Here is a 13,441-nt window from a genome sequence, read left to right as displayed (position 1 = left end):
CTACTATTGTGCTACTACCACCACTACTACTACTATTGTGCTACTACCACCACTACTACTATTGTGCTACTACCACCACCACTACTACTACTATTGTGCTACTACCACCACTACTACTACTATTGTGCTACTACCACCACTACTACTACTATTGTGCTACTACCACCACTAATACTACTACTGTGCTACTACCACCACTACTACTACTATTGTGCTACTACCACCACTACTACTATTGTGCTACTACCACCACTACTACTATTGTGCTACTACCACCACTACTACTACTATTGTGCTACTACCACCACTACAACTATTGCGCTACTACCACCATTACTACTACTATTGTGCTACTACACTACTACTACTATTGTGCTACTACCACCACTACTACTATTGTGCTACTGCCACCACTACTACTACTATTGTGCTACTACCACCACTACTACTACTATTGTGCTACTACCACCACTACTACTACTATTGTGCTACTACCACCACTACTACTACTACTGTGCTACTACCACCACTACTACTACTATTGTGCTACTACTACCACTACTACTACTGTGCTACTACCACTACTACTATTGTGCTACTACCACCACTACTACTACTGTGCTACTACCACCACTACTACTACTACTGTGCTACTACCACCACTACTACTATTGTGCTACTACCACCACTACTACTACTATTGTGCTACTACCACCACTACTACTACTATTGTGCTACTACCACCACTACTACTACTACTGTGCTACTACCACCACTACTACTATTGTGCTACTAACACCACTACTACTACTATTGTGCTACTACAACCACTACTACTACTATTGTGCTACTACCACCACTACTACTACTATTGTGCTACTACAACCACTACTACTACTATTGTGCTACTACCACCACTAATACTACTATTGTGCTACTACCACCACTACTACTACTATTGTGCTACTACCACCACTACTACTACTATTGTGCTACTACCACCACTACTACTACTACTGTGCTACTACCACCACTACTACTATTGTGCTACTACCACCACTACTACTATTGTGCTACTACCACCACTACTACTATTATGCTACTACCACCACTACTACTATTGTGCTACTACCACCACTACTACTATTGTGCTACTACCACCACTACTACTATTGTGCTACTGCCACCACCACTGCTACTATTGTGCTACTACCACCACTAATACTACTATTGTGCTACTACCACCACTACTACTATTGTGCTACTACCACCACTACTACTACTACTACTGTGCTACTCCCACCACTACTACTATTGTGCTACTACCACCACTACTACTATTGTGCTACTACCACCACTACTACTACTATTGTGCTACTACCACCACTACTACTACTATTGTGCTACTACCACCACTACTTCTACTATTGTGCTACTACCACCACTACTACTACTGTGCTACTACCACCACTACTACTACTATTGTGATACTAACACCACTACTACTACTATTGTGCTACTACCGCCACTACTACTACTATTGTGCTACTACCACCACTACTACTACTATTGTGCTACTACCACTACCACCACTACTACTACTATTGTGCTACTACCACCACCACCACTACTACTACTATTGTGCTACTACCACCACTACTATTACTATTGTGCTACTATCACCACTACTACTACTTTTGTGCTACTACCACCACTACTACTACTATTGTGCTACTACCACCACTACTACTACTATTGTGCTACTACCACCACTACTACTACTATTGTGCTACTACCACCACTACTACTACTATTGTGCTACTACCACCACTACTACTACTATTGTGCTACCACCACTACTACTACTATTGTGCTACTACCACCACTACTACTATTGTGCTACTACCACCACTACTACTACTATTGTGCTACTACCACCACTACTACTATTGTGCTACTACCACCACCACTACTACTACTATTGTGCTACTACCACCACTACTACTACTATTGTGCTACTACCACCACTACTACTACTATTGTGCTACTACCACCACTACTACTACTATTGTGCTACTACCACCACTACTACTACTATTGTGCTACTACCACCACTAATACTACTATTGTGCTACTACCACCACTACTACTACTATTGTGCTACTACCACCACCACTAATACTACTATTGTGCTACTACCACCACTACTACTACTACTGTGCTACTACCACCACTACTACTATTGTGCTACTACCACCACTACTACTATTGTGCTACTACCACCACTACTACTACTATTGTGCTACTACCACCACTACTATTGTGCTACTACCACCACTACTACTATTGTGCTACTACCACCACTACTACTATTGTGCTACTACCACCACCACTACTACTATTGTGCTACTACCACCACTAATACTACTATTGTGCTACTACCACCACTACTACTACTGTGCTACTACCACCACTACTACTACTACTGTGCTACTACCACCACTACTACTATTGTGCTACTACCACCACTACTACTACTATTGTGCTACTACCACCACTACTACTACTATTGTGCTACTACCACCACTACTACTACTACTGTGCTACTACCACCACTACTACTATTGTGCTACTAACACCACTACTACTACTATTGTGCTACTACCACCACTACTACTACTATTGTGCTACTACCACCACTACTACTACTATTGTGCTACTACAACCACTACTACTACTATTGTGCTACTACCACCACTAATACTACTATTGTGCTACTACCACCACTACTACTACTATTGTGCTACTACCACCACTACTACTACTATTGTGCTACTACCACCACTACTACTACTACTGTGCTACTACCACCACTACTACTATTGTGCTACTACCACCACTACTACTATTGTGCTACTACCACCACTACTACTATTATGCTACTACCACCACTACTACTATTGTGCTACTACCACCACTACTACTATTGTGCTACTACCACCACTACTACTATTGTGCTACTACCACCACCACTGCTACTATTGTGCTACTACCACCACTAATACTACTATTGTGCTACTACCACCACTACTACTATTGTGCTACTACCACCACTACTACTACTACTACTGTGCTACTCCCACCACTACTACTATTGTGCTACTACCACCACTACTACTATTGTGCTACTACCACCACTACTACTACTATTGTGCTACTACCACCACTACTACTACTATTGTGCTACTACCACCACTACTACTACTATTGTGCTACTACCACCACTACTACTACTGTGCTACTACCACCACTACTACTACTATTGTGATACTAACACCACTACTACTACTATTGTGCTACTACCACCACTACTACTAATATTGTGCTACTACCACCACTACTACTACTATTGTGCTACTACCACCACTACTACTACTATTGTGCTACTACCACTACCACCACTACTACTACTATTGTGCTACTACCACCACCACCACTACTACTACTATTGTGCTACTACCACCACTACTATTACTATTGTGCTACTATCACCACTACTACTACTTTTGTGCTACTACCACCACTACTACTACTATTGTGCTACTACCACCACTACTACTACTATTGTGCTACTACCACCACTACTACTACTATTGTGCTACTACCACCACTACTACTACTATTGTGCTACCACCACTACTACTACTATTGTGCTACTACCACCACTACTACTATTGTGCTACTACCACCACTACTACTACTATTGTGCTACTACCACCACTACTACTATTGTGCTACTACCACCACCACTACTACTACTATTGTGCTACTACCACCACTACTACTACTATTGTGCTACTACCACCACTACTACTACTATTGTGCTACTACCACCACTAATACTACTACTGTGCTACTACCACCACTACTACTACTATTGTGCTACTACCACCACTACTACTATTGTGCTACTACCACCACTACTACTATTGTGCTACTACCACCACTACTACTACTATTGTGCTACTACCACCACTACAACTATTGCGCTACTACCACCACTACTACTACTATTGTGCTACTACACTACTACTACTATTGTGCTACTACCACCACTACTACTATTGTGCTACTGCCACCACTACTACTACTATTGTGCTACTATCACCACTACTACTACTATTGTGCTACTACCACCACTACTACTACTATTGTGCTACTACCACCACTACTACTACTACTGTGCTACCACCACTACTACTACTATTGTGCTACTACTACCACTACTACTACTGTGCTACTACCACTACTACTATTGTGCTACTACCACCACTACTACTACTGTGCTACTACCACCACTACTACTACTATTGTGCTACTACCACCACTACTACTACTATTGTGCTACTACCACCACTGCTCCTACTATTGTGCTACTACCACAACTACTACTACTACTGTGCTACTACCACCACTACTACTACTATTGTGCTACTACCACCACTAATACTACTACTGTGCTACTACCACCACTACTACTACTACTATTGTGCTACTACCACCACTACTACTATTATGCTACTACCACCACTACTACTATTATGCTACTACCACCACTACTACTACTATTGTGCTACTACCACCACTACAACTACTATTGTGCTACTACCACCACTACTACTACTTTTGTGCTACTACCACCACTACTACTACTATTGTGCTACTACCACAACTACTATTGTGCTACTACCACTACTACTACTATTGTGCTACTACCACCATTACTACTACTATTGTGCTACTGCCACCACTACTACTACTATTGTGCTACTACCACCACTACTACTATGTGCTACTACCACCACTACTACTACTATTGTGCTACTACCACCACTACTACTACTACTGTGCTACTACCACCACTACTACTACTTGTGCTACTACCACTACTACTATTACTTGTGCTACTACCACTACTACTACTATTACTTGTGCTACTACCACTACTACTACTATTACTTGTGCTACTACCACTACTACTACTATTACTTGTGCTACTACCACTACTACTACTATTACTTGTGCTACTACCACTACTACTACTACTACTACTACAATCACTACTACTACTATTCTGCTACTACCACCACTACTACTACTATTGTGCTACTACCACCACTACTACTACTATTGTGTTACTACCACCACTACTCCTATTGTGCTACTACTACTATTGTGCTACTACCACCACTACTACTACTATTGTGCTACTACCACAACTACTACTAGTGCTACTACCACTAATACTACTATTGTGCTACTACCACCACTAATACTACTATTGTGCTACTACCACCACTACTACTACTATTGTGCTACTACCACCACTACTACTACTATTGTGCTACTACCACCACTACTACTACTATTGTGCTACTACCACCACTACTACTATTGTGCTACTACCACCACTACTACTATTGTGCTATTACCACCACTACTACTATTGTGCTACTACCACCACTACTACTACTATTGTGCTACTACCACCACTACTACTACTATTGTGCTACTACCACAACTACTACTTGTGCTACTACCACTACTACTACTATTGTGCTACTACCACCACTAATACTACTATTGTGCTACTACCACTACTACTATTGTGCTACTACCACCACTACTACTGTTGTGCTACTACCACCACTACTACTACTATTGTGCTACTACCACCACTACTACTATTGTGCTACTACCACCACTAGTACTACTATTGTGCTACTACCACTACTACTTGTGCTACTACCACTACTACTACTATTGTGCTACTACCACCACTACTACTACTATTGTGCTACTACCATCACTACTATTGTGCTACTACCACCACTACTACTACTATTGTGCTACTACCACCACTACTACTATTGTGCTACTACCACCACTACTACTATTGTGCTACTACCACCACTACTACTATTGTGCTACTACCACCACTACTACTATTGTGCTACTACCACTACTACTTGTGCTACTACCACTACTACTACTTGTGCTACTACCACTACTACTACTTGTGCTACTACCACTACTACTACTTGTGCTACTACCACTACTACTTGTGCTACTACCACTACTACTACTTGTGCTACTACCACTACTACTATTGTGCTACTACCACTACTACTACTACTACTTGTGCCACTACCACACTACCACTTGTGCCACTACCCACTCACTACTCTACCACCACTGCCACTACCCACCACTACCGCGCCACTTCAGCACACCACCACTACTCTACTACTTCTTGTGCTACTGCCTGACCACGCCACCACCACTACCAGGCACTCACCACCACCACCGCTCATTACCAGGCCACTGACCACCAAATACTGACACTTCAGGCTACCACCACCACTATTACTCAGGTTACTGACCACCACTACTACTATTTGTGTGCATTACCACTACTATTTGTGCTATTATCATTACCACACATTACTTGTAAGCATTAGTACTAATACTACTACTATTTTTGTGCTACTACCACTACTACTTACCATTATTAACACCACACATTAATACTCACTTTCTACTACTACTACTACTAATTCACCACTATTTTACGATTACTACCACCACTTCTAGCACATTACATTCACTACTACTACTACCACCACTTCTACTACCACCACTTCTACTACTACTACTACTACCACTTCTACTACTACCGCCACTTCTACAAATGGTACTATTAGTAGTGTTAGTAGTTGCAGTAGTAGTAGTAGTGGTAGTAGTAGTAGTAGTAGTGGTGGTAGTAGTAGTGGTAGTAGTAGTAGTAGTAGTAGCAGTAGTAGTGGTGGTAGTAGTAGTAGTGGTAGTAGTAGCAGTGGTAGTAGTAGTGGTAGTAGTAGTAGTGGTAGTAGTAGTAGTAGTAGTGGTAGTAGTGGTGGTAGTGGTAGTAGTAGTAGTAGTGGTAGTAGTAGTGGTGGTAGTAGTTGTAGTGGTAGTAGTAGTGGTGGTAGTAGTAGTGGTAGTAGTAGCAGTGGTAGTAGTAGTAGTGGTGGTAGTAGTGGAAGTAGTAGTAGTAGTAGTGGTAGTAGTAGTATTAGTAGTGGTAGCAGCAGTAGTGGTACTGGTAGTAGTGGTAGTAGTAGTGGTAGTAGTAGCTGTAGTAGTAGTGGTAGTAGTAATGGTAGTAGTAGCGGTAGTAGTAGTAGTGGTAGTAGTAGTGGTGGTAGTAGTAGTAGTGGCAGTAGTAGTAGTGGTGGTAGTAGTAGTAGTAGTAGTAGTAGTGGTGGTAGCAGTAGTAATAGTGGTAGTAGTAGTAGTGCTAGTAATAGTAGTGGTAGTGTAGTAGTAGTAGTAGTGGTAGTAGTAGTAGTGGTAGTAGTAGTAGTAGTAGTAGTGGAAGTAGTAGTGGTAGTAGTGGTAGTAGTAGTAGTGGTAGTAGTAGTAGTAAAGGTAGTTTTAGTAGTGGTAGTAGTAGTAGTAGTAGTGGTAGTAGTAGTAGTGGTAGTAGTAGTACTGGTAGTAGTAGTGGTAGTAGTTGTAGTAGTAGTGGTAGTAGTAGTAGTAGTGGTAGTAGTAGTGGTAGTAGTAGTAGTAGTAGTGGTAGTAGTAGTAGTAGTAGTAGTGGTAGTAGTAGTAGTGGTAGTAGTAGTAGTAGTCGTAGTTGTAGTAGTGGTAGTAGTAGTAGTAGTGGTAGTAGTAGCAGTAGTAGTAGTAATGGTAGTGGTGGTAGTGGTGGTAGTAGTGGTAGTAGTAGTAGTAGTGGTGGTAGTAGTAGTAGTAGTAGTAGTGGTAGTAGTAGTTGTATTAGTAGTAGTAGTAGTGGTAGTAGTAGTAGTAGTAGTGGTAGTAGTAGTAGTAGTAGTAGTAGTAGTAGTAGTAGTAGTGGTAGTAGTAGTGGTAGTAGTAGTAGTAGTAGTGGTAGTAGTAGTAGTAGTAGTAGTGGTAGTAGTAGTAGTAGTAGTAGTAGTAGTAGTAGTGGTAGTAGTAGTAGTAGTAGTAGTAGTAGTAGTAGTAGTAGTAGTGGTGGTAGTAGTAGTAGTAGTAGTGGTAGTATGATTATTAAGCAGTAAATGACTTATATTATTATGAAAATGCTTCACTGTGTAAAACCAAGCGAAGTGCTCTTGTTGCGAGGAACTGGAGCTGTCCATCCCCTCCCTCGCATCAAACATAACTACCTACCTGCCTCCTATGGGTCTAGAGGCCTCACATGAAGCGTCAACCAGCCGACGAAGAGAGGATTTCTTGGCCCATTCCTTTAGGTCAAACTCACATGGTGTAATTAGAAACTGAATTTGGCCCGAGTGATGATTTAGAGAGGGAAGTTACCTCATATATTTGGTTAATTAAGGTCAGGATGGCGGCCGCAAGATGTACTTTATTCTCTCTAAGTTGATGTATCTGGTCATCAATTTCGATTTTTTCCCACCACTCCAAAAATGTGTCGAAATTCTGGAATCGGTTATACACATACACAGCTTTAAGAAAAGGTACGACAAAGCTCCCTGAGCAGAGAGTGGACCAAGTAGCGACCAACGAGAAGGTGGGGTCAGCAGCTGTGAATCGACCCCTGCAACCCCAAATAGGTTAGTACAAATAGGCGAGTACACACACACACACACACACACACACACACACACACACACACACACACACACACACACACACACACACACACACACACACACACACACAGGCAAATATGGTGTTAGAGTCCACATCTGGATGTACAAATACCACAGATGAATCACAGGGATGTTAGGAAGTATTTTTGCAGCGACGTGTAGCGAAACGTTACCTTTAATAAATATCGTTAAATGTACATAATTGTTTTTTTAAATATGTTGACAGCATCACCAGATTATTTCACAGTTACAAATATGTTGACAGCATCACCAGATTATTTCTCAGTTACAAATATGTTGACAGCATCACCAGATTATTTCTCAGTTACAAATATGTTGACAGCATCACCAGATTATTTCTCAGTTACAAATATGTTGACAGCATCACCAGATTATTTCTCAGTTACAAATATGTTGACAGCATCACCAGATTATTTCACAGTTACAAATATGTTGACAGCATCACCAGATTATTTCACAGTTACAAATATGTTGACAGCATCGCCAGATTATTTCACAGTTACAAATATGTTGACAGCATCGCCAGATTATTTCACAGTTACAAATATGTTGACAGCATCACCAGATTATTTCACAGTTACAAATATGTTGACAGCATCACCAGATTATTTCACAGTTACAAATATGAATGAGCCAGAAATCAGACTGTGAATAAACGGAAATTTATTTTTCTTTTTAAATCTCAAAAAAAACTATTTCAAAAGTGAGGAAAATTGTTTGAAATTTGTATCTAGGGGAAAATTGTCTCCCTTTTCTCCCTTCTCCTTTCTCTCTTTCCTCCCTCTTTTCTTGCCTCTCTCTCTCTCCTTCTCCCTCTCTTCCTTATTCCTCTCACCTCCTCCTCCTCTCTATATTTTCCAAAGTAAATGGTTATGACCTAACTTCTAGAGTGGTGGAGTGGTAAGCCAGCGGAAGGCCTCGGTCAGATGACCAAAAACTCCAACGACGGGTGATCACATGACTAAAACCCGCTTCAGGAAACACTAGTCCTGTTTCCTGACCAATCTTACCCAACCACTGTCTCACAAATGGACCGATCAAGGCCTATATTTTCTCTATCTCCTCCTGTTGTTCCTTATGGCCAGAACCTACTAAATCTAGAGAGAATTATACCTACCTTCCAATTAACTATCTGCGCATGTGTCTATGTATTTGCACCTGTCGTACATAATTACCAGGTTCTGTCTTTAATTTGGGTGTCTCATTACAGTGTCTCACCTGGACGGGTCTCACCTGCGGTTACGACAGGTTAGCAGGACACACATGGGAGCCTACCTGTGTATAGCTTCCAATGGTGTCCCCCCTTCTGTCAGCAAGAGGATCACTCTTGATGTGGAGTGTAAGTTGTGGTTGTAGTAGTGGTTACAGTAGAGGTAGTGGTGGTAGTCGTTGTAGCAGTGGTAGTCCTGGTAGTAGTAGCAGAAGGAATAATAGTCTAATGAGTAGTAATGACTTCATCAGTAATTATACAAGTAGTTATAATATTTGTAATAGTAGTAGTAGCACTACTAGTAGTAGTAGTAATAGTAGCAGCATTAATAGTTTATTATAAGCAACACTAGTAGTAAAAGTGGCAGAAACGTAAGAAGTATAGTAGTACTAATTGTAGCAGTACTAGTAGTAATGATAGTTCTAGTAAGCTCTGGAATCTCATTAACTAGCAATATTACTAGTTAATGAAGCTCTAATTAATTTTATAAGCTCATCAATCCTCGTCAGAAATACGATGCATGTCCAGTGTACTTAGAGTAAACGAAGAGTATACCTCCTAGAGTATACCTCCTAGAGTATACCTACAGTACACGAGATATATCTACGTATATACCTACACATTTAACGTAAGATATACCTGCAAAAATACCAACTGAAAGTCACTAATACCTAATTACATCATACAGTGTTTCTCTGCCTGCAGTTGCTCCCCAGATGCACGTTCCTAATCAGCTGGTAGGTGCGCCTCAAGGCACCGAGGTCCACCTTGAGTGCTTCGTGGAGGCCCATCCTCGAGCCATTACTTACTGGGAGTACAGAGACGCCATGGTCATGAATACGACTCGAGTTACGACTCATACCTTAGAGGACAATTACAAGATTCATATGGTACTCCACATACGAGGTGAGTACGGTAGTGTTGTGCTCACCTAATTCACCTAATTGTGGTAGCAGGGGCCGAGACTCAGCTTCTGGTCCCGCCTCTTCACTGATCTCTAGACTATTCCACTTCCTGACAACTCTGTGACTGAAGAAATATTTTGTAACATCCCTGTGACTCGTGTGTGTGTGTGTGTGTGTGTGTGTGTGTGTGTGTGTGTGTGTGTACTCACCTAGTTGTACTCACCTAGTTGAGGTTGCGGGGGTCGAGTCCGAACTCCTGGCCCCGCCTCTTCACTGATCGCTACTAGGTCACTCTCCCTGAACCGTGAGCTTTATCATACCTCTGCTTAAAGCTATGTATGGATCCTGCCTCCACTACATCGCTTCCCAAACTATTCCACTTACTGACTACTCTGTGGCTGAAGAAATACTTCCTAACATCCCTGTGATTAATCTGTGTCTTCAACTTCCAACTGTGTCCCCTTGTTACTGTGTCCAATCTCTGGAACATCCTGTCTTTGTCCACCTTGTCAATTCCTCTCAGTATTTTGTATGTCGTTATCATGTCCCCCCTGTCTCTCCTGTCCTCCAGTGTCGTCAGGTTTATTTCCCTTAACCTCTCCTCGTAGGACATACCTCTTAGCTCTGGGACTAGTCTTGTTGCAAACCTTTGCACTTTCTCTAGTTTCTTTACGTGCTTGGCTAGGTGTGGGTTCCAAACTGGTGCCGCATACTCCAATATGGGCCTAACGTACACGGTGTACAGGGTCCTGAATGATTCCTTATTAAGATGTCGGAATGCTGTCCTGAGGTTTGCTAGGCGCCCATATGCTGCAGCAGTTATTTGGTTGATGTGCGCTTCAGGAGATGTGCCTGGTGTTATACTCACCCCAAGATCTTTTTCCTTGAGTGAGGTTTGTAGTCTCTGGCCCCCTAGACTGTGTGTGTGTGTGTGTGTGTGTGTGTGTGTGTGTGTGTGTGTGTGTGTGTGTGTGTGTGTGTGTGTGTGTGTGTGTGTGTGTGTGTGTGTGTGTGTACTCACCTAATTGTGGTAGCAGAGGTCGAATCTTAGCTCCTTCCCCCGCCTCTTAGCAGGTAGCTACTAAATTCTCTCGTGGCTTCGAGAGCCTTTTCGTACCTTTTCATGAAGCTATGTATGGATCCTGCCACTACCATTTTACTCTCCAGGTCGTTCCACTTCCTGACTACCTCCCTATGACTCTTCAGAGTTCTCAACTTCCGGTTGAGCCCTGGTGTTCCGGTTTCCCATCTATCATACAATCTTTCCCAATCAATCTTGCAACCAGTCCAATTCGATTTACAATCTTTTCTGTTCTGTTCCACTTTGTATTCTCATGATTATATGTCATCTGCAAACAGGAACATCTCTGACTCAATTTCTTTTGTCATTTCCTTTAGTTATAAAAATAACAGCACTGGTACCAGTACCAACTATTATAGAAGCCCATTCGTCTCTATCGCTCATCACGGCATCTACTGGAAATATAAATACCTAAGCAGATTAATGTGATTTATTGACAACGTTTCGCCCAGACAGTGGCTTTATCAAGTCACAAACAGACCTACCTGGGTGAAAGGTACGTGAGTATTTATGGGATAGTCAGGTGGAGAATGCTGTATGTGTCAGTCTTCCGAGTAGGGTGATAGAGCCTAGGATATCTAGGACCTTGATAAAGCCCACTGTGTGGGCGAAACGTTGTCAATAAATGATCACATTATACTGTTTGTGTTTATATTTCCATTATGTCGGTATTTTATATCATTTATTTCCACGGCATCTGTTCCTGGACAATAACTCAGTTTTCTTCTTGTTAGTCATTTATTGATCCAGTGTAGTACTTTAGCTATTCATCGTACCTTCTCCTGTAGCTTTTGTCCTAGTCTCTTCTGAGGTGCCATATTGAATGCGTTCTTTCAGTTCAAAAATATAAGCCCATCTGTCCTTCCTAGTCACCTCCGGTATCATGACATTTGTCGACATAATGTCATCATAGTCATGAATCTGTCTCCTGCTGTTTAGTAATGGGTTGTATATCAGTGCTTTTACACCTTGGGTCCCCCTATTGTGAATGTCTCAATTATGTAGTCAATTCATCTCTTTAATATTAATCTCTCTCCTCAAAAGTCTAATGGGTCCAGATGCTATTCATTCACTTCTGTTTCCTCTGTACTTTCTAATTATTGAAGCCTTTCCAGGAAGAACGAATCTGCTGTCACCTCTGTGAGCCTGGTCTCTCTTGGAGCTACGTTGTCTGGGATGTTTTCTCTATCCACTCTTTCCATATATCCCTATTATTTGTTCTTCCATCTGCTTTCGTATACCGCACTTTCAATTTCGTTTTGTTATTATGCTGGTGTTTTTGAGTTCCTCTCTTCTGGATGTTTGGGATGCTGGTAAATGCTGCTTGTAGGGAAGGATATTGCACTGGATTTAGTGTAATCACTGGTGAGGGGAAGGAGGATGGGGAGGGAAGGGAGCATAGGGAATGAATCTTAGGGGGTGGGTTAGGGGTTGCTTGTGAGGAGGAATTCACCTCTGATGGGGTTAGGAATAGATGTGTAGGTGGGGCAGGATGAGGGTCGTGTATTGTTCGTTTGGGTAATTGTATATCATGTGCAAGGGGGAAGGTCGAGGGATTGTTTGGGTCTGTGTGTGTGAG

The 13,441-nt window shown here is 41.8% G+C and overlaps 1 protein-coding gene across 2 annotated transcripts in view; it reads left to right on the top strand.

Moving 5' to 3' along the window:
- The window catches only part of LOC128703822 (lachesin), a 1,052,338-nt gene that overhangs the window by 988,318 nt on the left and 50,579 nt on the right, over nt 1-13,441 (top strand). For both annotated transcript variants that reach the window (XM_070103767.1, XM_070103768.1), the window contains 2 exons: nt 9,877-10,005; nt 10,582-10,782. In XM_070103767.1, the coding sequence (XP_069959868.1) occupies nt 9,877-10,005; nt 10,582-10,782 (330 nt within the window). The remainder of the gene's footprint in view (nt 1-9,876; nt 10,006-10,581; nt 10,783-13,441) is intronic.

The sequence above is a fragment of the Cherax quadricarinatus genome, chromosome 87, assembly GCF_038502225.1.
Source record: "Cherax quadricarinatus isolate ZL_2023a chromosome 87, ASM3850222v1, whole genome shotgun sequence".
NCBI lineage: Eukaryota > Metazoa > Arthropoda > Malacostraca > Decapoda > Parastacidae > Cherax > Cherax quadricarinatus.
Note: the sequence above shows the minus strand (reverse complement) of the source record. Positions and strands in the feature narration are given on the sequence as shown.